General features: G+C 50.6%; 1 protein-coding gene across 2 annotated transcripts in view; it reads right to left on the minus strand.

Annotated features, from left to right (window-relative positions):
• CNNM4 (cyclin and CBS domain divalent metal cation transport mediator 4) overlaps window positions 1-25,981 on the minus strand; it is a 37,113-nt gene extending 11,132 nt beyond the window's left edge. The window contains exon 1 of one of the 2 annotated variants that reach the window (XM_086328126.1): window positions 24,477-25,981. In XM_086328126.1, coding sequence (XP_086184252.1) covers window positions 24,477-25,878 — 1,402 coding nt within the window. In that variant the 5' untranslated portion in view covers window positions 25,879-25,981. The remainder of the gene's footprint in view (window positions 1-24,476) is intronic. The other variant, XM_086328127.1, reaches the window with a different exon arrangement.
• Between the last annotated feature and the right edge of the window lie 525 nt (window positions 25,982-26,506).

Here is a 26,506-nt window from a genome sequence, read left to right on the forward strand (position 1 = left end):
GAAACTTTTCCACAATGTGCCAGTCACTGTGGTACACTGATTTCCACTTGTGGTCAAACAAGGGCTTCCCAGGAGGCACTAGTAGTAAAGAACCCACCTGCCAATGCAACAGACATAGAGATGCAGTTTCAATCCCTGGGTCAGGAAGATCCCCTGGAATCCCCTGGAATGGCAACCCACTCCAGTATTCTTGCCTAGGATATCCCATGGACAGAGGAGCCTGGCAGGCTACAGTTTATAGAGTCACAAAGGGTGGGACACAACTGAAGCAGCTTAGCACGCATGCACATGGTCAAATAATTCTCAGCACCTTGCCAGGCAGAACCATGGCTAGACTCGATCAAAATTTCCCGAGGATCTTGAGAGATGAGCCAGCAAGAGCTTGGCCAAGGTCCTCTGTAGGCGGCGGCCAGTCAGGGACCTGAGCCTAGGGTCAAGCCCCCAGCCTCTTGACCTGCCGGATGCCCTCTGGAGACAGAAGCAATGTCCCCAGGGGCCTGGGGCAGCCAGTTAAACTATGTCATGGGGTGGGGAGGGGAGCCAGGATTAAAGCAAGGCAGCTCTTAGCACTTTCTGACCGACACGCCCTAATTAAGCCTGGCAGTACCCAGTGTTGGGGAGACACACAGGTCCTCACAGGCACTCTGTCTGTTGGGCAGGTCGGTCACTCATTTCAGCAGGCCAAACTGGCAGTATGTCTCAAAATTCAGGGTTCCTAACCTTGGATCTGGAAATTTCAGGGGTAGGAACTTTTTCTATGGGTGTAAATTTCAAAATGCAGAAAAAGCAAAAGGGTTCATCAGAACATTCAACAATCTCAAACCTCAAGGGCAATGGATGGGGAGGGAGGTGGGAGGGAGGGTCAGGATGGGGAACACATGTACACCAATGGCTGATTCATGCGAATGTATGGCAAAAACCACCACAATACTGTAAAGTCATTAGCCTCCAATTAAAATTTAAAAATTAATTAATTTTTTAAAAAAAGGCAACGGAGCAGGGGCTACTGCCGCTCTGGGGAGAATGTGGCAGAGCGGGATGGACCAAGCATGGAAGGAAGCCCTGGTGAGACTGCAAGGGGACAGGATGCATGGCGCTGTCTGCAGACCCGGGGGGTGGGGGTGCTAAGCTGCCCTGTCACTGTCGGGGGCGCTAACGATGGTCACCTCTGCGGGTATTTGGAGTTTGAGGGAGGGCCTCAGTACCCTTCTATATTGTTCTACTTGCTGGGCATGTTTCACTTCTACAGCGTTTTTTTTTTTTTAACTGAGAAAAAAATAAAGGGGAGAAACAAATTAAAGGGAAAAAAGGGAAAGTGGTGAGAGAGGGTAGACAAGGACCCTCCATGCCTAACCCCTACCGCAGACTAAGCCCCGGGAGCAGGTGGGTGTCGGATATGGCTCAGTTAGAGGGGGTCCCTGCTCACAGCCTAGAAGTCGGAGCCCCTGGAGAGAAAGGACAGTTCCAGTAATCTGAGGAAAAGTCTTCCCCTCTGACTGATGACTGCAGCCATGAAATTAAAAGACTCTTGCTCCCTGGAAGAAAAGCTATGACAAACCTAGACAGCATATTAAAAACCAGAGACATCACTTTGCCGACAAAGGTCCATACAGTCAAAGCTATGCTTTTTCCAGTAGTTATGTACGGATGTGAGAATTGGACCATAAAGAAGACTGAGCACTGAAGAATTGATGCTTTTGAACTGTGGTGTTGGAGAAGACTTTTGACAGTCCCTTAGACAGCAAGGAGATCTCACCAGTCTATCCTAAAGGAAACCAGTCCTGAAGCTGATGCTGAAGCTCCAATCTTTTGGCCACCTGATGGGAAGAGCTGACTCATTCGAAAAGACTCTGATGCTGGGAGGGATTGGAGGCAGAGGAGAAGGGGATGACAGAAGATGAGATGGCTGGATGGCATCACTGATTCGGTGGACATGAGTTTGAGTGAACTCCGGGAGTTGTTGATGGACAGGGAGGCCTGGCGTGCTGCGATTCATGGGGTCGCAAAGAGTCGGACACGACTGAGAGGCTGAACTGGACTGAGGTACCCTGTAGGTGAGCGGACCTGGGGCACCGCCCTCGGCCAGCCCTGCCCTGTAGGCTAAGAGCCTGGAGCCCTGGCGCCAACTGTGGCGGGCCAGGTGGGGCCCCGACACAGAGGTCACCCTCTGCTGACCCGAGTATGGACCCTGGGCTGTGTTTTGCCTTTTTCCTAACTTATCTGTCTCCAGAGAGGCCATTCTTCGGTCTTAGCAGAACCTTCTCCCCTGGCCAGAAAACCTCCCTTGCCCAGGTCACCAATGACCTCCAATGGTGGCGTCTCATTCCCAGGAGACCTGCCCAGGCTACAGTTTCTGAGCAACTCTCTCCCTCCTCCTGGAAACCCTCCCTCCCCTCGGCTTCCAGGCACAGCTCTCCTGGTGCTCCTGTGACCCCAGGGCTGCTTCTCCTTCCTGAGAAGAGTCCCGGGGCTCAGTCCTTGCCCCTGGCCCTTGCCTCACGACTTTAAATACAAACTATACATCAAGGCATCTCCAACAACTGTTTGCAGCCCTCTCCTGCGCCCTCTAGACTCACATCCAGCTGCTGGCTGACAGCTAGCTCCACATGGATGTCTAATATTGGGGTTTTCCTGTAAGATGTTATGGAAAAAAACCTGAATCAACTTTTTGGCCAACCCAATATCTTGACCTTGACTCAGTCAACCTCCTGCCCCAGACCTGTGGAAGCGGATGGGGGCCTGGGGGAATAAACTGCTTCCACTACTTCACTACCCTTCTACATCCAGCCAGTTCAGCAGATCCCATCAGCTCTGCCTGCAACGGACACCCAGAATCCAACTGCTTCTGGGAGCCTCCACTGCTACTGCCACATGCTGCTGTTGTTGTTTAGTCGCTGAGTTATGTCCTACTCTCTGTGACCCCATGGACTGCAGCCCACCAGGCTCCTCCGTCCATGAGATTCTCCAGGCAAGAATACTGGAGTGGGTTGCCATGCCCTCCTCCAGGGGATCTTTCCGACCCAGCGATGGAACCTGGGTCTCCTGCATGGCAGGCGGATTCTTCACTGTCTGAGCCACCAGGGAAGCCCAACAACACTGGAGCGGGTAGCCATGCCCTCCTCCAGGGGGTTTTCTCAACCAGATAAGGAACCCAGGTCTCCCGCATGGCAGGCGAATTCTTTACCGTCTTGAGTATGCTGAGCCCCGGGCATCTCCTCTCACCCAAAGAGCGAGATCCTAAGTCTTCATCTTGGACCTGAGTCTACTCTCCACACAGCAGCAAGGGGGAGCCCTGCTGCACCCCAAACCCTCCAGTGGCTCTCTCACCCCACAGAGATGCCACACACCTCACAGAGGCCTGGGCCCCAAAGCCCTTCACGCTGTGCTCCTCTCCAGCACAGGTGACTCTCAGCCCCCTGGCTCTTCCTCAAACACCTGAGGCCGCTCCCTCCTCCTGACCTGCTCCACCCCCAACACCTGCCGGCTCAGCCTTGCTTCAGGCCTGCGTTCAATGTTCAAACATCACCTTTCGGTGAGGCCTACCCAGAGGGCCTCACTGAGTACTGCAACCCTTCCTCCAGCCCCACAACCCGGGTCTTTATCACCTACAATAAACAATAGAAAGTGCTTGTTTATTGTGATTATCGTTTTATGGCCCATCTTCTCCCACTAGATTGAGAGCTCCATCATAGCCCGAGGCTTTCGTCTGTGTTCCCCAAACTCAGAACAGCGAGCGGCACGTAACAGGTGTGCAACAAACACCCGTGGAATGGATGACACAGTTCACGTGGTTGTGCCTTAGGAACCAACGGTGGAGGGGGAGAAGGACAGAGACTGGGCAAAGAACCCTTCTGAGTTTTAGTCATCAAGAAGCTTTTGGGATCTCCCAGGGGGCCCAGTAGGCTAGGACTCTGTGCTTCCAATGGAGGGGGCCCAGATTCGATCCCTGATCCAGGAACCAGATCCCATATGCTATAAGTGAGACCCAGGCAACCAGATGAAATAAACAGAAAATATACTAAAAAAAAAAAAGAAGCTTCTATAATTTAGAAATTACTGTTAGCTGATTTACCATTTAGAATAAGAGGATCAACTCAGGACTCAGACTTGTGACTCTCATTGTATGATATTTATTAAATCTAATGTAGAATTTTATTTTAATGAGCCACCTCATTTGATTATGAGTGTCCATTCAACTGGATAACTGGGTTTTGGGGGATGGTAGGAATGAGAAATGAGACATGTAAACTGACATAACGTGTCTACTCCAAAAACTGATCATCCCACATTTTCCAAAGCAGTCTTAATTAAAAAAAAAAATGTAGCAAAAAGATTATATTTGGCTGAGCCATATGAAATTACTGATGTTTGAGTATTTCCAACCGAAAAAAAGAAAAAAGACAATTTCAATTCAAACAGTTTAACCAGTCTAGGAGGACTCAGTATGGCTTCTGTTTTCTTTTTTATACTTTCCTAAATAGAAATTCTAACATTTCCATAGTCAATAGTACAATCAGAAAGAAACGCATAAGAAAGAAACTCTTACAAACGTTCTCATGTTGCTTCTTGGGGCTTAGGGCTTCCCATGCCTTCTACACTCAAGCACTGCGAGGACGAGGACGGGGAAAGTCCTGTGGGGCCAGAGGCACCTTGAAGCTGCTGTCCCCAGGTCACCTCTGGGCCATATCTGGCTGCAAGCTTGCCCGCTCTGCCCTGGTCAGCCTTGGCCCAGGTCAGAAGCCTGCACGTGAGACCTCGAGAAACCCTGGTGCGATTGGCAGGTACAGACTGCCAAGTGGCCCAAGCAAGCCTGGGCCTCTCACTTCCCTCTCCCACGGGGAAGAGGAGGCGAGCAGAGGGAGGACCCAGAACCTGCCTGAGTTCCTCAACAACCCTCCCCACCTCTCCACCCTTCCCCCTGCCCAGGCTCAGCCCTGGGTGCCCTGTGAGCGCTCACTGCCCCCGCCGTGCCCCAGGTCTTCCTTTCAGTACTTGCAGGGCTTGTCTCATCAGCCGCCTGGCATCCAGCCAGGTCAGGATGCGGCTCGGCTCAGCTCGGTAACTCACTCCTCTCCAGGCATCCTCCCACCACCCCTCACCCAATGCCGGCACACAGCAGACACTCCAAAGTCTTTGCTAGAAACACACAGGGAGGTCTCCAGGGGCACCGGAAAGCCCATTCCTCAACCCGCCACAACTCCCTTTTAGCAAGCGCCTGTGTGCTCTTCTCCCCCATAAAAAACCTTTATAGTCTCTCAAAAGACCGTAAGAAAAACACACGTTACTAGGTGCTGGATTTCAAAGTCCACAAGGGCTCTAAGAGGCCCTGCTCACCTGCTCTAGCTGCCTTTGCTCACAGAAAGATCCAGGGGCCCCAGATCAGACGCGGGCATCCCACAACCCAAAATGGTGTCCTCGGCATCTCTTTCTGGCCTCCTGGCAGGTCCCATCTCCTGCCAACCCAGGTTCCAGGGCTGGCCCTGAACTCTCAGCAACCCCTACCAGGAGAGGAGCTGGCCAAGCTGCCAGAAGACAGAGCCCTGGGCCACAGGTCGGCACTTGCAGACAGTGGGCACCCCGACTTCCTGGGAATCCCCCTCCTCTGCCTCCCTCCATCCGGCCAGGGCAGGATTAAGCTGACTATTAATAGTGCTGACCTCAGCCAGCAGGAGGAGCCTCAGCCCAGCCCAGCAGGAAGGCAGGGCTGGACAGGAGAGGAACCAGAGCGGCAAAGCACAGCCCTCCCAACCCCCAGTGCCATCAATTCCAAGGGGGTGGGAGAGTTACACACGAAAAGAATAACCCAGAATATCTACAGCAGGGAAGGCCTGACTGGGGAGGGCTGGAAGGGAACTGTTTAATCAATGAGCAATTTAAAAGAACAGAGGGACTCTCCTGGTGGCTCAGTGGATAAGAATCCACCTGCTAATGCAGGAGACACAGGTTCGATCCCTGGTCCCAGAAGATCCACGTGGCATAGCGCAACTAAGCCCCTGTGTCACAAGTACTGAAACCTGCATGCTTTAGGCCCCCTAAGCTGCAACTACCGAGTTCGAGGGCTGCAACTACTGAAGCTCTTGAGCCTAGAGCCTGTGCTCTGCAACATGAGAAGCCACAGCAAAGAAAAGCAGCAGCACTGCAATTAGAGTATTCCCCCACTTGCTGCAACTAGAGAAAGCCCACACACAGCAAGAGAGACCCAGGGCAACCAAAAATAAAATTAAATAAATAAATGTTTTTAAATACTAAAAAAAAAAAAACAATGAAAAAACTTTTTAGTTTTTTACTTAAAAAAAAACACCAGGGAGGTCCTTAATTCATTAGAATCATTTTAATAAATTAAAATATGACTAAAGGAGAGTGCCATTGGAAAGAACAATGAAGCTTTTCCATCATGATCTGACAGTGCATCAGGATGTAGACAGGCAAGGCCTGGACTGGCCAGTTTTCTGTCACTCCTAAAAAGGGCCTTAACGCAAAGGAAGTGCCCAGGCCACCAGCAAGGTGTGCCCAGGAGGGCCCACCCGGTGTGGCTCATGACACAGTGCGACAGCCACTACAAAGGCTAATGTAGATACAGGTTTATTTTAAAAGACAGTGGCTCACCATCCGTGTAAAGCAGACAGCTCCAAAACAGGGCAGTAAGAGTGACGGCGGTTTCTTTCACTTTGGCTTAATGCATTTTAAGGGTAAGATGGTAAAGAATCTGCCCGCAACGCAGGACATCCTAGTTTGATCCCTGGGTCTGGAGGATTCCCTGGAGAAAGGAATGGCAACCCACTCGAGTCAGTATTCTTGCCTGGTGAATTCCACGGAGAGAGGCCACAGCTCATGGGGTCGAATTTTAAATGGACTTTAAAGTCAATCTGTATTACTTTTTAATGTTTCCATTTATAATCAGAAAAGAAAAGAAGCCTATCTCGATTTGAAGGGGAAAAGCGATCTAGTTCACTGCTGACTCACTGGAAGAAAACCCAACAAACATCTCCAGTGGCAGGATGAGGGTGACTCTGACTTTTAATTCTTAATCATTTTCCACTTTTCTGAAAGTTTCTATGATAAAGTCCACTACTTCTATTTTTATTATAACTAAAAATATAAGGCACACCTTTCTGCACCTGGCATGTTGCACTCGGCGACGTCGCTGCAGCACAGGGCTCCTCAGCTGCCCGTGGAGAAATCCTGGTAGGGGCTAGGATGGAGCTTCTGCTGCTGGACACATGACTGTTTCCAGGTTTCCTCCTACTGCAGACAGCCCCGCAAGGATAATCCCTCATTTGACACATGTGAGATAACATTTACAGATGTGGAGTCACTAAGTCAAAGGGCAAATTTGACAGAAACCTCCAAACTGCCTTCTCCAGGATGTGTCCGCATTTACACTCTCACCTATAGAAATTTTACTTGGTGGTTCCTGACTCATTCCTCCATGTCTAGATATACAGCAGGTACTCGATAAGTAAGCTACTCAGTAAATATCACCAGTGAAAATACTGCCTTTTGGTGGGCTTGTAAAAGGAAAGACATGAAAATGGATGGCAAGAAAAAGGGTTCAACAGAGTAAAGCAGAAAAAAAAAAGTGATATGGGGACAGCCTCATGGAAAAGAGAAATGGAAATGAAGACACAGGACAGGAGAGCGCAGGTAAAAGGGGTTCATAGGCTGACCAGGAAACCAACCAGCCCAGCCACCCTGAGCAAGACAACAACGCAGGGGCTCCCTGGTGGCCCAGTGGCTAAGAATCCACCTTCCAGTGCAGGGGACTGGGGTTCGATCCCTGATCCGGGAACCAAGACCCTACAACCTGCAGGGCCACTAAGCCCGAGCACAACTAGAGAGTCTGTGAGCCACAACAGAAGACCCCACGTTACGCAGAGAAGAGTCCACGTGCCACAGCTAACGCCCGACGCAGCCAAATAAAGAAAGATTAAAAAAGACAGCAACGCAGACATGGCTTGTCAGGACAGGCTCTCCCAAGGCAGCACCTATCCCTGACAGTTTCCATGGATTTTTAATCCAAGATATATAAGCAACTTTAGCTTTTCTTACTACACAGAAAATCCAAGATATATAAGCAACTTTAGCTTTTGTTAATACACAGACTGACCATGGGTGGACCCAGACTAGGTCTGCAAGCCAGCAAGTCACCAGCCATCACGGTTGACCAAGGGGCTCCGGGGATCCTGCACACACAAACACACTCACTCACTCACTCACTCATATTTTAGCAAATCGAGAGCAAGTGCAGACAGGGATTTACACATGATGTGAAAAACATAACCGGAGCAAAGCTCACAAGATAGAGAGCTGCTTAACAAGGAAATCCCGGGATGAAGACAGAGGCCCCTACAAAGGCCCCCTTGCCACCAGCCGCCCCAACCAGCACTGGGGGGAAATCAGTAAGGATGGAGTCAGGGCTGAGTGACTGGCCAAAATAATTCAAAACAAAGAAAACTATGTGAAACATAGACATACAGCCACTGTCAGTATTGAAGGACCCCAGCACAAGGGTATTTTGTGCTTTGAGAAAATATATAAAGTATGTGGTAGAGATGATAGGAAGTGATAACTATTAGCAAAACATTTTAAAAGAACAGTTATTCTGTTTTTACTTCAAAAATTTTTTCCTTTGTTTTATAATATTTGTATTAGTAAAACATACATGTATACAGTGTTTGAACGGAAATAGAAATTTTTAAAATTTAGAAGAAGGACTTCTCTGGCAGTCCAGTGGTTAAGACTCTGAGCTTCTTACTCAAGTGGCAAGAGTTCAATCCCTGGTCAGGGAACTAAGATCCCACATGCCGTGCGGCGTGGCCAAAACAATTAAAAAAAAACACACATTTTTTTTTCCTAATAAGGTCCATAATCCAAAAAGTTTAAAGAGCTGTTTAGAGCCTCCCTGTAAAGGCAGCCACACTTTCATTGTCCCTTCATTTTAGTGGACACTTGGGTGTCCCTCCCAGGGTCCACTCCCCCCTACCCCAGCACCGAGCAGTCAGGGCAAGTGAGTTTGGGGGAGGGGGCAGGGAACTGTGCCCTTCTCCTCTTCTCCAGCCCTGAGGAGCACCTACGATAGACCCCACTCTTCACAGGAGGGAACCCCTGCTCAGAGAGGTCCCTGCCCGGGATCACACTGTGAGGGAGTGAGCAAGGTGGGAGTCAGAAATGGGACTTCCCCAAAGAGCCTTCTTTAACCCAAGTGCCCCAGGGGTGAAGCTGTTGACAAGCAGATGCTGGGGGACCCTAAGCCTGGTCTCTCACGCTGGGGACAGGTCTTCATGCCTTTGATTTTTCAGTTAACCAGTAGTCTCTAATTTCCAACCTTTTATGATGGAAAATAAAAGCATATACAAAAGTAGAGGAAATAATATAATTACACCCCTCACGTACCTGAAACAATTAACGACTCCTCTGGCCAATCTTGTTTCCTCTCTCCTCCCACCCACTCCACTGGTTTATTATGAAGGAAATCCCAGATCTTATCTGTAAACATCTGCTACTTTTACCCAAGCACTTCAGTGGCCATGGTTTAGTCGCTCAGCCATGTTCAACTCATGTGACCCCATGGGCTGTAGCCCGCCAGGCTTCTCTGTCCATGGGATTCTCCAGGCAAGAATACTGGAGTGGGTGCCATTTCCTTCTCCAGGGGATCTTCCTGACCCAGCAATCAAAGCCAGGGCTCCTATATTGCAGACGGATTCTTTACCAACTGAGCCACCAGGGAAGGAAGCCCAAAGCACTTCACTAAGCATCTCAAAAAGTTAAGGACCCTTAAAAAAAGGCAAAACCACAACAGTATCATCACACCCTAACGTGTAATTCCTTAAGATCCTCAACAGTCAGTGCTCTAACTTTCCCAATTTTCTAGTAATTTTTTCTCACATTTAACTAATTTTTACATGATTTTTTTGATACCAGTAACAACAATAGAAAAAGGAAATTAATGTAACTTTTAATCTTACCTTTCATCAGAGGTAAGTACTGGTAACTGCATGTTTTCTTTGGCCTTTTAAAATATACATAAATAAAATGGAACCGTACATCAGGGGCCAGAAAGTTCATTCATGTTTTTCCATGTATTCAAACACTTGAACTTTCTGGCCAACCCAATATATTTTCTCCACGCACCGGATCATTGGGTAAACAGTTTTGTACCCTGCTTTTTAAATATTTCACATTCTCTGTATTTGCCCATGTCATAGAAATATCTGTAGAGACTGAATGGCCTCATAATATTTCATTGTACACACATACACATAATCCCAAGCCCCACTGGGTTCCTAAAGTGTGCCCTTCCCCGTTTCTTGCATTATGAAAATCCCTGTAATAAACATATTTGGGTCTATCTTCATGTCCTTAAGATAGGTATCTGGAAGGAGAATACCTGGATCAAAGGACAGGGGTTATTTCTTGTTTGTCTGAAGTTTCTTCAGTCAGCTGAGGCGTTGAGTTCAGACCTCGAGCTGGTGTCTTGGTCCTCAGGGATATAAAAACCTCTCCTGGAGGACACAGGCGGGGATGGTGCAGAAGGCGGGGAGGAACACAGAACTGGAGGAGCGTTACACAGCAGAGGCAATAGGAGAGAAGATGCCGCCCGGCTGATCCGCCCTGTGACGGGAGGAAGGAGCCGCCAGCCTCCCGACTTCAGACACTTCCAGCAAACTGATTCTCTCTCCGCCCAGTCCTCTGGTCTCAGCAGCCCCTCTGGCCTTTCCCCCTAGAACCCCAGCTCCTGGCTGCCTGGCCTCCCACCCCAGAGCCCCCCACCCCAGGAGGCGCTCCTTTCCCATCACTCCTCGCACGATGGCTCAGACTCACAGCGCACTTACTGCCTTGAGAGGCATCCACTCTTCGGACCTGTTTGTGCAACCAACTAATAACTACGGGCAAATCAATCTAAAAACTGGACCACCGTCCAGGAACAGAGATGCAGACGCAGAGAACGGTCTTGCGGACACAGTGAGGGGAGGAGAGAGTGAGATGAGAAAGAAGCACTGAAATATACACATTACCATGTGTAAGAGAGCTAGTGGGAAGCTGTTGACGGCACCGGGCGCTCAGCTCAGCGCTCTGTGATGACCCAGAGGGCTGGGCTTCGGGGTGGGTGGGAGAGAGGCCAAACAGGGAGAGGGTATACGTATGCGTATGGACGACTCACCTTGTTGTGAGGCAGAAACCAACACAACATTGTAAAGCAATTATCCTCCCATTAAAAGTAAATTTTAAAAAATTAAATGGGACATTCATGGCCCACGTGTCTCGTGTTAGCCATGAAGACATAACAGGAAATTCTCTTAAATGCTGACATCAAGATACCTTATGTCTAGGGCTGGCTTTCTCCTGAACTAACCTAGTAATCCTACCCCTTTCACACACAAAAAAAAGAGGCGGGGGGGTTTCTTTGGTGAATCTCAGTTGGTTCCTGATAGTCACACATGTTCCCAAATAATTTGTAAACTATTAAAATAACTCAAGACCTTGATATCATAAACCCGAAGAAGGAGAAAAAAACTAAAAAATGGGAAAAAAAAAACAAACCTGCAGCAACATTTGCTGTGATGTAAGAGGCTTGTCAGAAGGAGAAGCAGGTGAGGGGGAAGGAGAGGGTGAGAATATTACTTACCATGTTCAAATCTGCTTGCCTAAATTGGGATATTTTGAAAGAAGGGAAAAGGTGTAATAATTAAGCAATTATTTTTCCTATCACAACAAACAAAAACCTAACAGGGACACCTTGTAATAATATCTTTCTCAATTGTTTTTTGTTTATTTTTTTAATGGCAGAAGAAATAATTACAGACCTCTCTCTCTCATGAATGTAGATGCCAAAATTCTAAAAAAGGTACTGGCAAATCCAGTGATGTGTAAAAAGAATACATCGTGACTGTTAGGTTTATTCCAGTTATGCAACAAATGTTTAAGGATTAACACTCAAAAATCAATCAGTATAATTCAGAAAAAAAAGAGATTTATCATTCAATTATCTCAATAGATATTTAAACAAGGATGCCCACTGTCACCAGGTCAACATGATCCCAAAGATCCTAACCAGTGAAATAAGGCAAGAACAAGATATAAAATGCTTAAAGTTTATCAGTAGTGTTGCCATTATTCATAGGCAACATAATCATATATGTAGAAAAGCCAAAAGAATCTAAAATAAACTATCAGAATAGTCAACTTGGTAAGGTCAATAAATTCAGAGTCACTATACAAAAATTAACTACATTTCACTATATTTGTATAATGTAATAAAGAATACATCTGAGATTTCCCTGGTGGTCCAGGGGTTAAGAGCTTCCACTTCCACCAAAGAAGGCACGGGTTCAATCCCTGATCAGGGAACTAAGATCCCACATGCCACACAGTGCAGCCAAAAATATATATATATATATATTTTTTTAATTTTTAATAAAAAGAATATACCTGGTCTCTGATCCTGCTTCCCGTCAAAGAGCTTGGAAAACACTTGGACTTGCTGAGTGACAGCAGTGTCTCTGTGATGTTAATAAGGTGACTCTAGGTGGGACCCTAGAGGGAGACTGGAGATGGTCACCAGTTAAATACAAGAAGCTACACAAGGCCCTGCCTCCAGGGAGGCCCGATGCCTGCACCAGTCATGCTGAGGAAGTTCTGATGATGAAAACTCTGGATCTCAAAACTCAGGGGAGCGCTCCGGCTGGTAAAACCACTGATGAACCAGGAGCGTGACACACCCGGGCTCAGGGGGAGAAGGCCTGGAGCGCTCCATCCCTCAGACAGACTCCATCCTAGGCACAGCCCGTAAAACAAAGCTGCAATCCTGAGTGGAGCACTTTTCTGAGTTCTGTGAGCCATTCTAGCAAATTCTCAGACCCCTGAATTTAGAGCCAGTTGGCCAGACGTACACAGGTGTAGGGAACCCCACTTGAGGCTGGCATCTGAGGTGAGGGCAGTCTGTGGAGGTCTGAGCCCTCACACGAGAGGGGACTGAGTCTACTAACTCCAGGTGGCTAGCACCTGAACTGAACTGCAGAACACCCTGGTTGGAACAATCTGCAACAAACATCTGGAAAAAGAATTTTTTTAAATCACCAAATATCTAGCAATAAATCTAAGAAAAGCGTGAGACTTCTACACAGAAAATGACTATTATCGTTGAAAGAAATTAAGAGAGTACAAATTAGGAACTTCCCTGGTATTACAGTGGCTAAGACTCTGAGCTCCCCACGCAAGGCGCCTGGGTTCAATCTCTGGTCAGGGAACTTGATCCCACATGCTACAACTAAGATCTGGTGCAGCCAAATAAATAAATTTTTAAGTATAGATTTGAAAACACAGAGAGAGAGAGCATGTACTAAGACAGGGGTAACCATGTTTGGAGACTGGAAGATTCTTTACTATAAAGATGTTAAGTCTTCAAGTTATGTTTAAAAAAAAAAAAGATAGTGCTAAGTCTGACTCTTGCAATCCCACAGACTGCAGTCTGCCAGGGTCCTCTGTCCATGGGATTCTCCAGGTAAGACTACTGGAGTGGGCTGCCATTTCCACCTCCAGGAGAATCTTCCCCACCCAGGGATTGAACCCAGGTCTCCCGTATTTTGGGCACTGACTGAGCTACGCAGGAAATCAACGCAATTCCATATAATTCCCAGGCAAGAGGTTAAATCTCGAAGAACAACAAAGAACAAAGTGTTAACATTAACCAAAGTTCACTATAAAACTATAGTTCACTATAAAACTACTGCAATTGTGGCAATGCAGTACTGGAAAAAGAAAAAAAATAAACAGACCAATGGAAAAGTGTCCAGAGACAGACCCCCACATACAGCATGTTCAGTGGAGAAACGAGTCTTTTCAATGAGTTCTACTGGAGTAGCTGGACATCCATAGGAATTAAAAAAAAAAAATCTTAACCTGTAACACATAAAAAGCAAATTCCAGAAGGATTATAGATCTCTAAGGTAAACAATACAGCTTCCAGAATATAACACAGGATTCCTCCTGGTTTTCATACGGGCAAAGAATCTTAATGCATTCATGTGTGCATGCTCAATCATGTCTGACTCTCTGTGACCTCATGGATTGTAGCCTACCAGGCTCCTCTGTCCATGGGATTTCCCAGGCAAGAATACTGGAGTGGGTTGCCATTTCCACCTCCAGGGGATCTCCCCGACCCAGGAATTGAGCCTCTGAGTCTCCTGCTTTGGCTGGTGGATTCTTCACCACTGCACAGCCTGGGAAGCCCCAAGAATCTTAAACAGGGAATCAAAGGCATTAATCACCAAAATGGACGATAAGCAACTGAAAATGCGATCAACATTAGTCACTGGGGAACTCTATATCAAAATCACAAAGAAAAGAAAATTACAGTGATATACTACCACCCACCTACCTGACTGGTTAAATAAGTTTTTTTTTTTAATGTAGAACAGACAGTACATTTTTTAGCCTGGGGTTATTGGGATATCCCAATCTTCTGGTCTCATTTTCAGAATCTACAATCTCACTAAGTGACACAGAACAGCAGTTGAGGGCTTGGCCCCGGGGAGGGGAGCAGTCTGGGGCGGCCACTTAGCTGTCACGTGGCTGAGAAAGAAAGATTTTTGTCCTCTCTGAGCCTTGGCTCTCCGTCTACAGCGCTTGGAGGGTTAACCCAGGACTCAACAAAGGCTAACCACTCATGAAGGCACTTCCTTCTTCATGATCCCTGCTCCACCCTCTTCCAGGCTGTGGGTCCCCCTCTTGTTCCTGCTTTTCTATCAGGTGCCCTCCCTAACCAGGGCACCCAGGAGGACAGGCGACTGGCAGGCCCTGAGATGAGAGAACCCACACGGGGTGCAGCCACGCTGCTTCCCTGGCCATCTCCCCAGGGCAGCGACCTCCACTCTGTGCTCCTGCCATGATGGTGCTGGCAATAGGGATGGTGGCAGGAATTTTCAGGGAAAAAATTATAAGTAAATGAGGAGCATTTCCTCAGTTTTAAGTTACTGTTCTGGACTTCTCTTTTCCTTAAGCTCTGGTTTCTGTTACCCTTAACATACCCACTAGGGTCCAGATAAGATGCCATCTGAATTAAAAAGAGCCTGTAATTATATAGCAGGCTCTTTTTGACCTCAATGTCTTCATAATTCCAAGAAAGGCACCACGCCCAGACGGTGGGGCAGGTGCCAGCAAAGCTGGTACGTGTGAACCACCATGGTCCAAATGGGGGCATCTTTCGGACAGTAATAACAGTAATGTTTAAGATAGCTGACCCTGCATGACGACACGGTGCCAGGCCCTGAACTAAGCCCCATGCGTGCCTCACCTCATTCCATCCTCCCCACAGCCTCTGGCTAGATGCTGTCATTAATGTGGGTGACCAAGTCACCAGACACCACAGAGCCCAAAAGCCAGTCACTGTTTTGAGCCTTTAACAAAATAAACTCCACTACATAAGCTTTTGCTCCTCTTTAAACTCACTCTTGGGCAAGTTTGATGAGAGACGGATGTACATTAAAAGCAGGACTCCAGATGACTTTGAGTGTATGTGCACAGGCCTTCGTGTGTGTGTGTGAGAGAGAGGGAAGCACCTGCCTGGAGGGGATAAATACGTATGCCTGTCTGCCCGTGTAAAAGCATGTCCCTGTGTGTGTGTAAGTCAGCCTGCCTGTGTGGGGTGTGTGAGGCTGGGTAGGGGGATGTGCGCATGTATGTGGATGTGGGGGGGGGGCGGGGGGGGTGTTGTGTGATGTGTCTGGGTGTGCAGTAGGTGGGCAAGAGTTGTGTGTGTGAGTGTGCGGGTGTGGCTATGGAGTTGTGTGTGTGAGTGTGCGGGTGTGGGTATGGGGTTGTGTGTATGAGTTTGCAGGTGTGGATATGGGGTTGTGTGAGTGTGCGGGTGTGGGTATGGGGCTGTGTGAGTGTACAGGTGTGGGTATGGGGCTGTGTGAGTGTGCGGGTGTGGGTATGGGGCTGTGTGAGTGTGTGGGTGAGGGTATGGGGCTGTGTGAGCATGCGGGTGTGGCTGTGGGGTTATGTGAGTGTGTGGCTGTGGCTGTGGGGGGTTGTTGAGTGTGTGGGTATGGACGTGTGGGGGACTGTATGTGTGAGGGGGTGGGTATGGATGTGTCTGGGTGTGCAGTGGGTGGGCGGGAGTTGTGTGTGTGAGTGTGCGGGTGTGGGTATGGAGTTGTAGTGTGAATGTGTGGGTGTGGGTATGGAGTTGTAGTGTCAATGTGTGGGTGTGGGTATGGGGCTGTGTGTGTGAGCGTGCGGGTGTGGGTATGGAGTTGTACGTGTGAATGTGTGGGTGTGGGTATGGGGCTGTGTGTGAGTGTGCAGGTGTGGGTATGGAGTTGTACATGTGAATGTGTGGGTGTGGGTATGGGGCTGTGTGTGTGAGCGTGCGGGTGTGGGTATGGAGTTGTAGTGTGAATGTGTGGGTGTGGGTATGGGGCTGTGTGTGTGTGTGTGAGCGTGCGGGTGTGGGTATGGAGCTGTACGTGTGAATGTGTGGGTGTGAGTATGGGGTTGTGTGTGTGAGCGTGTGGGTGTGGTATGGAGTTGTACGTGTGAATGTGTGGGTGTGGGTATGGGGCTGTGTGTGTGAGCGTGCAGGTGTGGCTGTGGGGTTATGTGAGCGTGTGGCTGTGGCTGTGGGGGGTTGTTGAGTGTGTGGGTATGGACGTGTGGGGGACTGTGTATGTGTGTAGGGGTGTGGATGTGTCTGGGTGTGTGAGTGAGCCTGCCCGGGGCGGTGACAATGTGGAGGAGGGGGAGACCTTCCAACCAAGGCTCCTGGCTGCCTGCTGGCCAGAGACCAGGCGTTCCAGAGAGCCCGGGGAAACCAGTCTTTCGAGCACCCTGCCCAGTTCACCCTGCCCAGTTCACGGTAAATGGGCCCTGCAGCAGGGGAGCGCCTCTGGCTGTAAGCTCTGGGGACCGCTCCAGCAATCGCAGCTTTAACCCCCAACACAACAGGCTGGAGGCTGCACACCCCAGCCCTCTGGGCTCCCCTGTCAGCCACAGGGCACAGCCCAGCCCTCAGCCTTTGGAAATCCTCCTAGACGCTCCTCCTAAGAAACCCAGGGATAGAAAGGGATTTCCTTTCTTATCAAAGGGGAAATCTGAAGAAGGGATCTAAACTCTGGTCCAAAGAGCAGAGCAGCAAACTGTGTACACAAACAGTGATTTCAGTGTGAAACACACATAAGGACAGCTACTGGGAGAGAGCAGAGTTAGTCACTCAGCTGTGTCCGTCTCTGCAACCCCATGGACTGTAGCCCGCCAGGCTCCTCCATCCGTGGAATTGTCCAGGCAAGAATAATGGAGAGGGTTGCCATTCCCTTCTCCAGGGGATCTTCCCTCCCCAGGGATTGAACCCAGGTCTCCTGCATTGCAGACAGACTCTTTACCACTGTGCCACATGGGAAGCTCAATGGAGAGGGCATGACAATAAAAATGAAAATGATTTTGACCCTGTTGTTTTGTCATAAGACTTTATAAACTTAGAAGAAAAAAACATTTAAGGGACTTCCCTGGTGGTCCAGTGGCTAAGACTTCACCTTCCAATGCAGGGGGTGCAGGTTCAATCCCTGGCGGGGGAGCTAAGATCCCATGTGCATCGAGGCCAAAAAACAAAAATATAAAACAGAAGCAATATTGTTACAAATAAAGACTTTAAGAATGGCCCACATCCAAAAAAAAAAAGTCAACAATAATTAAAAAAAAAATTTTAGTTTCTTAAAAATTTATCACAATAGATCAAAATAGCAAAAGTGGTTCTATCTACAAGATCACAGGCTTATAGATATTTTGTTTTGATTTCTGTGTGTTTTCAAAGATTCTGATAATAATACACAGGTCTTTTCAATTAACATCAGTGAAAAGAAAATCACATAATCAACGGAACAGGAATAGACTACGTAGTCTAGAATCCAGTCCATGAAACGAGCCAGGAGTCTGTGCTGTAGCCAGGAAGCTCTGTACAACCGGATGTCCATCCTGGATGCTCAGGTGTGATGAGAGGACAAGACAAGCCGTCCCTCCCCACGGGGAGGGGCTGTAGTAACCAGGGGCTCTACCAGAATCAGTCACCAAGTCAGTGACAGAAGGGCCCGGTCCATCCTTCCATTCCTGGCACACTCCCCTGTTAGAGAGTGTCTGATAAACAGGCTCGCAGTCCCTGCCATCGAGGAGACAAGAAAAACGTCACAAGGCATCATTCCTTTCCCTCAAGGACGTCCCAGCGGTTCAGGTACCCGGCTGGTCAACATGACAGCACCACCGTGGGGATGGGCACTCAATGCTGGAGTCTCCCCGCCCCTCTGGGAAGGCCTGAGAGGCAGTCACAACACACAGAAGCAGCTTTCTCCAAGGAGGGCACCCAGAGCTGAGAAGCTCATCTCTCACCCCATGACCTTATCCAAGTGCTTGTAGCACGTGAAAAGAGCCATGTCTACTCTGCTTTGAAAAGCCAACTGAAACGTCAGACTTCTACTGACAAGCCTCACTTCCTGGGAGTCTCCTGCCTCTTACCCACTTCTGTGGACACAGGTCTGCGGCTTGGGGTTTGATGTCTGTGCACTGTCCGATACCCCCTGTCCTGACCAGAGCGGTCAAGGAAAACTCTGGAGCTGGTCTTTTGAATTAGGAATACAAGACTTTTGACAAGTAAAGCTCTAAGCAGCTCTTACTAGGGCCTGGCTGTAAGGCAGCACCTTCCAGACACACACAAGAGCTGTAGGAAGAGGTCTGTAAACAGAAGATGGCTCAAAGTGCTCTCAGCCCCAGCACCTCTGTGGAAGCTGTCCATGGGCTGCACGATGCCAGCGAGGGGAAGAGGTGCCCACAAGCCTCACAGTGAAGAGAAGCAAGCAGCAGCCTGGCCAGCGTCTTTTCAGCTTGCCCGCTGGCATCTCCCTCACTCGCTCAGATACACCAGCCCCCAGAGAGGCCTCTGGAGATCAAATCACCAGCTCAGATTGAGACTGTTTCTAGGTGGCGCCGTCCAGGTGCAGGACTGCCTCTGATCTCCACTCTGCAGGCTGCCCTCTCCCAGCTCCTCCTGACGACTGTCCCATCCCACACCTGGGCTCGCTTCAGCCAGGCTCCTCCATGCCTCACACATGCTGCTCGCTCTCAGCTGACTCCCAAACCTTTCAGCCCCACGGGCCTCACTCCCAAGCCCACGTGGCACCTGGCCTGCACACCTACCCGGGTGGAATTTGCGCTCGTGCCGCTCAGGGTGGTCTAGGACCAGCAAGCACATGCTAGGACCGAGAGCCACACCCCAGCCCCACTGAGTTCTGTTTGTGCCCCATCTGCACGTGAACAGGAAGCCCAGGTGGGTATGGATGCTCACTGACCCACCAGACACCCTGCAGCCCCAGAAAGGGTCATCCCGTTATTCTTTACTACTGCCCCTCCCCCCACCCTCGCCACACTGGCTCTGCTCCCTCCTCCACTTCCCTTAAATGACAACATCTTCAACCTGAATCCCAGGCAAAAACCTCACATGTTCACAAATACTTCCCAGTCGGACTTCGACATCTCTGAAATAATCACTGGGTCCTGTCCTTCTAACTTCAGAAGTTTCTGGAAGCCTAGGCCTTCCTGGGAGCCCCACAGTGCCTACCTAAGTTTTGTTTACACGTCTGTCTCCCTCGTAGACCACGACTTCTGTGAACAGGGCTGTGTTAGTCCTCTGACTCCCAACAGCCAGCACACCGTCTGACACACAGGATTCCAAAAATTAGATGTTTGTTGAGCAAATGAAAGAACAAGCAGGCGGAGGGAAACAAGATGCTTTTAAGGTGTGCCAGATGGTAGGAACCGAAAGCAAAAATTATGCAGTGTTCTTTCCAGCCTTTATAAAGTTGTTTCAGGAATAAAATTAAGCCGCTGGGGAAGAATGGCATAGGAAATACAGGAGGAGTTTTTAATGAAATCATTTCTAGCTTTTTCCCTCCAATATATAACCCACTATCTATAAGGAACAGTAATAGGCCTAAGGTTACCTCAGGGGTCAGTGACCAACCCAGAGTTTAAACCCAGCTCTTTATTGGGGGCTAGGTGGTTATAAAGTGGGTGGGGAAAGATAAGATGACTAAAGAAGAGCTGAATGTCTGGGGCGGGGAGGAATGAGCTGCAGGGAGGGGCAGAGCAGAAGCTGGAGGGTGGGTTTCAATCAGGGGCGGGGCTTCCAAACCCTCTAGTGGAGAGTTCATTCATTACTGTGCTTCCAGGGTCTTCACAGGCATCTGTGGTGAAAGAAAGACATGGCCAGCCAGGAGTAGCCCAGGGAGGCTTTGTTTTCAGATTTCCAGCTGTGGCCAAACTCAACCACAACACGCGGTACTGCCAACATTCTAGGGGAGGTTCAAGGAGAAGGACCAAGGTTCCAACAGCAGGAGCCTCCCAGTGGCCTGACAGCCTGCACCAGCTGGCGGGCCTTGCTCTGGGGGCCCGCAGCGCCGGGCGCCAGGTCTCACACACTGTACAGGGCTCAGTAAACACCTGGCAACAGCTGCCTTCCTTTGGGAGGCAGAAGCAACTGGGAAGCAGTCAGGTGGGCATGCTCAGCCGAGTTCAACTCTTCACGACCCCATGGACTACAAGCTCCTCTGTCCATGGGATTGTCCCAGTAAGAATAAGAATACTGGAGCAGGGATACTGCTTTTTCCTCCTTCAGAGGATCTTCCCTACCCAGGAATCGAACCTGTGTCTCCTATGTCTCTTGAACTGGCAGGTGTATTCTTTACTGCTGAGCCACCTGGGAAGCCCAGGAAGCTGTTACCTCCTTGCTTTAGTCTCAAGGCAAAGCTCAAAGCCGCAGGCTTGCAATGACTCTCTGCACCTGTCTCTAAGTGTGCAGAGCATATCCATGATTCTCACTGGTGAGTGAAGTTATGTCAGTTCCTGATGCTCAAAGACCGCTTATTCACTGAGAAACTGAAGCACAGGGAAGGGGAACCAGGACCCCAAACTCTGCTTCTCAGGCCGTGACCCGAACCTCTAACACGTGTGTCTCTGCAGGAGCTCCTCCTGGCTTTCCTGGTGCAGCTGGAAACGGTCAAGTCCCTGGATAACAGCACCGCACACCCATTTGTCTGTATCCCTTATCAGCTCCTCAAAATTCTAACACTTCTGGAATGGGGGTAATTCTCAAATCTGACAGGTCATTCATTCCTTCAGTGACTTTTTAATCAAAGTCTTACTATGTACCAAGAACCATTTTAGGGCTTCCCTGGTGGCTCAGCAATAAAGAATCTGCCTGTAATGCAGGGGACATGGGTTCAATCCCTGAGTTGGGAAGATCCCCTGGAGGAGGAAATAGCAACCCACTCCAGTATTCTTGCCTGGGAAATCCCATGGACAGAGGAGCCTGGTGGGCTACAGTCTGTGGAGTCGCAAAAGTCTGACGCAACTGAGGGACTAAACAAGAACCATTTTATGGGCAGGGATATATGGGTGAACAACACTTAGACCTGCCCTTTGGTACAGTGGGAGGAGTCAGACAATAAAAATGTAAACCCGTAAATCACACAGTTGTTAGAAAGTGATAGGAGAAAAAGAAAAATGAGCACAGGGTGGGTCAGGTTAGATTAGGAAGGTCAGGGAGGGACCAGGGGTTGCAGCTTTAAATAAGGGTGGCAGGAAGGCCTCACTGAGAAGATGAAGCAGACACAAGGGAGGGGAGAGTGAGCCACAGAGTCTGGGGGAGAACATTCCGCCTGCGGGAGCAGCCAGCACAAAGGCTCCAGGCTGGGAGTGTCCTCAGGGCCAGCAAGGCCGGCCTGGCTAGTGACAGAGCCACTCACTTGTTGCTCACTCATTGTTTAACAAACGTTTACTGTTCGTTTCTTCGCCAGGCAAATGAGTGGAGAAAGTGCTGGTACACACGATGCCAACCCTCAATGAACTCACAATGCTGGTGGGTGAGGTGGAGATGAAATGACCTTAAAAGAGGGTCACACCCACAGCGGAAAGACTCTGGAGGGATTCAGGGCCCTCATCCAGCCTGGAGGTGATGAAGGGTCCCCAGAACACAGAAAAGCCCCTTGGCTCGACTAGGCAGGGACCCCGGCTCAAATATCTGTGCTGCTGACAATGCTGTGTTAACCCGACTCATTGGTTTTTCTTAACAACAACAAAAAAGAAGCAGCCTGGAACCTCCCTGGCAGTTCAGGGGCTAAGACTTCGGGTTCCCAATGCAGGGACCTGGGTTTGATTCCTGGTCAGGGAACTAGATCCCACATGCTGCAATTAAAGATTTCACAGGTAGAAATTAGAAAGATCCCATGTGCCACAACTGAGACCCAGAACAACCAAATAAATATTTTTAAAAATGAAATAAAAAAGAAGCCTTCTAAATACCAGATTTGTAAAGAAAAGGCAGTAAGTTGCAGGTGTACACTGAGCATTTGCCATGTCCAAGAGGGCCTTAGATGCCCGAGGAGAAGATGTGTGAGAGATCACACTCTGGGGAGCCCAGCACAGCCATGAGTTAAAACTAGGAACCAAGAAATGATGGTGTGATGCCCAGGGCCCCACAACGCAGGACGCAAACTGTGCCTGTGCGCCCACAGAACCACCAGCAGCCCCACCAGGCGTCAGCCTCAGGCTACAGGCTTGATAAGGAGGAGGGTCCAGGGGACTAAAGTGTGTATCTGCAGAGCCCCACTCAACACAGCTCTGCCCTCAGAGATGCTAGCTCTGTTTTCCCAGCTTCAGGAAGTGGTGGTACTTTTTAAATTAAAAAAAAAGATGAGCCCAAAGATGGCCCTGCCAGGATTCAGGAAGCTCCCACCCTGCTGATCAGGGGCCGAGACGCCTGACCATGCCAGTCCATACGGGTTGGATCCAGATCCGGGCTGGACGACGCAAACGTGCTTGTCGGGTGTGTCACCAGCAAGTCCCAAAGACCATAGAGGTGGTTAAGGAGGAAGCCGCCCTGGTGAGTCCTAGCCCTGCTCCTGACCAAGCAACACAGGAAAAGCCCTCCGGGCCTAGAGGCTGCAGGGTGGGGGTGGAACTCAAATCCCCCCTGCTCTTCTGTTTGGACTTGATACCTGGGTTCCGCCATTCCTGGGTCTGCCCACACTGAAGCTCCCCCGGGGCTGTGCCATTACCAGCCCCTCTGCAGACCACCTTACAGGCTGTCTCCCACTCAAGCTTATATAACTGGAGTTCTCCTCAGATCTGATGCTGAGAGTCAGTCTGTCAAACTGAAAAAGGGAAGGTACCCAGTCCCCACCCTGGCTCTAACCCCAGCATCCCTGCCAGGCCAGCTCCTCCCTATCCTACTCTGTCACCCACTGATCCAGCCAGTTGAGGCTCTCCAGAAATGAGCAACAACGGGCTGAGGTCTTGCCTCAGCCAGCAGGAGTCCCATGTGTGGGGAGTGAAGCAGAGTTCTGGCATTTAGGTGACCTCCCCCATTCCTTTATAAAGAGCTCCCCTTTTGGTCTCCTCACCGCCTTTGGGCCTTTGGCCGAGGAGGGTTTTGCTCCATAATTGGCTTGTTTACTGTCACTCGGAGTGGCAGAAGCAGGAGGAAAGTTTTGCTAGAAGTAAGGAAAGGGGTGTGTGCTCTGAGCGCTGAAGCTGCCGAGTAAACCCTCCAAGTGTCTAACTACCAAGAGCACGTGTGAGAAAAAAAACACCAGGCCGACTGAAGATGCCCAGCAGACCACAGGAGGAACGCTTATGTGCGGCGCCTGGGAAAGATAGAATAACCAAAGCTTAATCTGCTCGCTTCTGCTGAACAGTCAAAAGCATTACCTGGCATTGCTCTCGGCAGGGAGCCAGCGAGTGCCCTCCCAACTTGGCTTCCGGGGGCCAGGCGCTCCGGTGACACTGTACTCGCTTGGCTCCAGAACCTTCCAGAGCTCCGAGAGCCCAGCAGACGGACTGCCCTGACTTTCAGGCTCTTCCCAAGGCCCTGGGTGTCTCGGTCTCTCCCCTACTGACCACTGATCAGCAGAGCCTGTACCCACAGGAATGGAACCACCTGCTGAACCAGAAGCACATTCTCTGCTGCCCAACTCAGCTTCTCTGCTCAAGGGGTACCCTCTGCCTCAAGGACCAAGTCTCCCCAGCTTTCAAGGATCTCCCCAAATGTTCCCTCTGCTGTGAAGGTTTTCCGGGTTCCCCAGCCCCTTCCGCACCCGACCCCAATAGGACCTGCTGGCTCCAGTACCATGCCCTACTCTCCATGCCCCGGTGCTGGCCTCCTTGAAGGCATTAGCCTCACTCCATCCTGCTCCCACGCGGGCAAGTATGTCTTGCCCTGCTTGGATCCACCTGGGGCACAAAGCACGGTTCCTGGCAGATGCTTAAGAGCTATTTCTGCTGGCCTGAGTGCCCATCTCTGCAGAGGCATAGGGAGTGCTGGGCAAATGGACAGAGTCACACGAATGGAATGATAAGATCAGCAGACACAAAACAGGTCAGGATATGCGAGGTGCCGCATAGAGGGATGCGGGAGCCACATCCTGGGGCCTTACCCTTCTTGAACTCCTCCAGCATGGCATCCAGCTTGGTGTCGTGGAAGACGAAGTGCACTGGGTGGTTGTAGAAGCGGGTGATGGTCTTGAGCGGGGTGCAGTCATCGGGATCCACGAAGGCCAAGTCCTTGACATAGAGGATATCCACGATGTTGGACTGCTCGTCTTCAAACACTGGGATGCGGGTGTAGCCGCTCTCCATAATCTCCGACATGGTGTTGAAGTCCAGGATGGCATCGCTGCGGATCATGAAGCAGTCCTGCAGCTGGGTCATGATATCCTCCACCGTCTTGGTCCGCAGTTCCAGGGCCCCCTGGATCATGTTCAGCTCCTCTTTCACGAGGTCATTGTACGGCTCAGTCACCTTCAACATCTCCATCAGCTTCTCCCGATTGTAAACGGTGCGGATCTCCTGACCCAGGAAGAAGTCCAGGAGCTTGCTGATGGGGTAACTGAGGGGGAAGGTGATCAGCATAAAGAATTTGGTGAGGATGATCGTGTTGGCACCCACGGCCAGCCCGTGCCGGGAGCACAGGGCCTGAGGCACGATCTCCCCGAAGATGACAATGCCAATGGTGGAGGAGGCCACGGCCACCAGGCCGGACCCGATGAGGTTGTCTAGAAGGATGGTGAGGGAGGTGTTGACCAGCACATTCCCCAGCAGCAGGGAGCAGAGCAAGTAGTTGCCCTTGCGACGGATGGGCTCGATCTTGCGGGCATAGCGCCGCTCCTTCTGAGTGCCACAGTTCTGCACGATGCGCAGCTCCATGGGGTCCAGGGCCATCAGCCCCAGATTGAGGCCAGAAAATATGCCTGACAGCACCAGCAGCACCATAATGATGAGGACGTGCAGCCAGAGGGGCAGGAGCCTCCCAGCCTCCTCCTTCATGAGGAGCAGCGAATCCTTGTCCGTCCACCTCTGCCAGGGCCCGTCCACGCCCGCCCGGGTGCACAGCGCATAGAGTTTCATGTTCTCACTCCTCCGGAGGAACTTAGTGAGCACCACCAGCATCCCCGACGTATCCCCGCGGCTCACGTTGACCAGCTTCTGGACGACCAGGTCCTTGGTGAGCTCGGGGCAGTCAGTGGAGTTGTGGAAGGTCTCGGCGTTGTCCACCTCAGTGAAGGAGATCAGGTTGCTGGAGAAGGAGTCCAGCCCCTGGCCGTACAGCCTCAGGTTCACCGTGCTGCCCTCGGACACGTAGATGATGCCATCTGTGTTTATCCCACACGACTTGTTGCAGCTCGCCAGCCTCATGCCCAGGATCGCGCTCCGCTGGGGGTCGCCCTGGCCGCGGACCCCCGGCGCCCACAGCAGCACCAGCAGCACCAGCGCCGCCAGGAGGAGGCGCCCTCGGGCCGGCCCACTGCCCGGGCGCCCGCCCCCGCCCACCGGCGCCATGTTGCTCCGGCTCGGCCGCCGCCGCTCCGCGCGCCCCGCCGCGCAGCCCCGCTCGCGCCGCCGCTCCTGCCGCTCCGCCGCCGCCGAGCCAACTGTCCCGGCCTCGGCCCTGACGTCAGGTCAGCGCCCCATCTGCCCCGCCCCGCGACCCACGCCTCTCATTTGCATGGGAGGCTCCGCCCCGTGGCGCGCGGCTCGGGCGCCCTCCCTTAAGGAAGTCCGGCATTTAAGGTGGCGTGGCGCGAGAGCGCGGGAGCAGCGGGAGGCTCTCCGCCCCGCCCTCCTCCTCGCAAGCTTTTCCGCCCTCTTGGCGGGTCCTGCTGTCCTCCGCGCCGACTTGCTCTGCCTATCGCACTGTTCCCCTTCCGCAGCCTATCCTGGCCTCGCTTGCTGGGCTCCTTCCCCTTCCCCAAAAAAGCTGCAACGGAGGCGGTGACTCCTCTGTAAGAACCTCCGAAGGAGCACCACGTGGTGCTCGGGCCAGAAAATTGCTTTTCCTGCTTTAAGAAAAGAAAAGGAGAATCCGAAAGCAGAGGCCTGAGGGAGGTCTTCAAGTCCACAGACATTGTTCTGACCTCTGCACTGCTGGGGCTTTTGCCCACCTTGTCCAGAGGCTAGAAGGTGATCC

The sequence above is a fragment of the Bos grunniens genome, chromosome 11 (assembly GCF_055505025.1).
Source record: "Bos grunniens cultivar Pamir isolate PY7600 chromosome 11, Bosgru_T2T1.0, whole genome shotgun sequence".
Taxonomy (NCBI): Eukaryota; Metazoa; Chordata; class Mammalia; order Artiodactyla; family Bovidae; genus Bos; species Bos grunniens.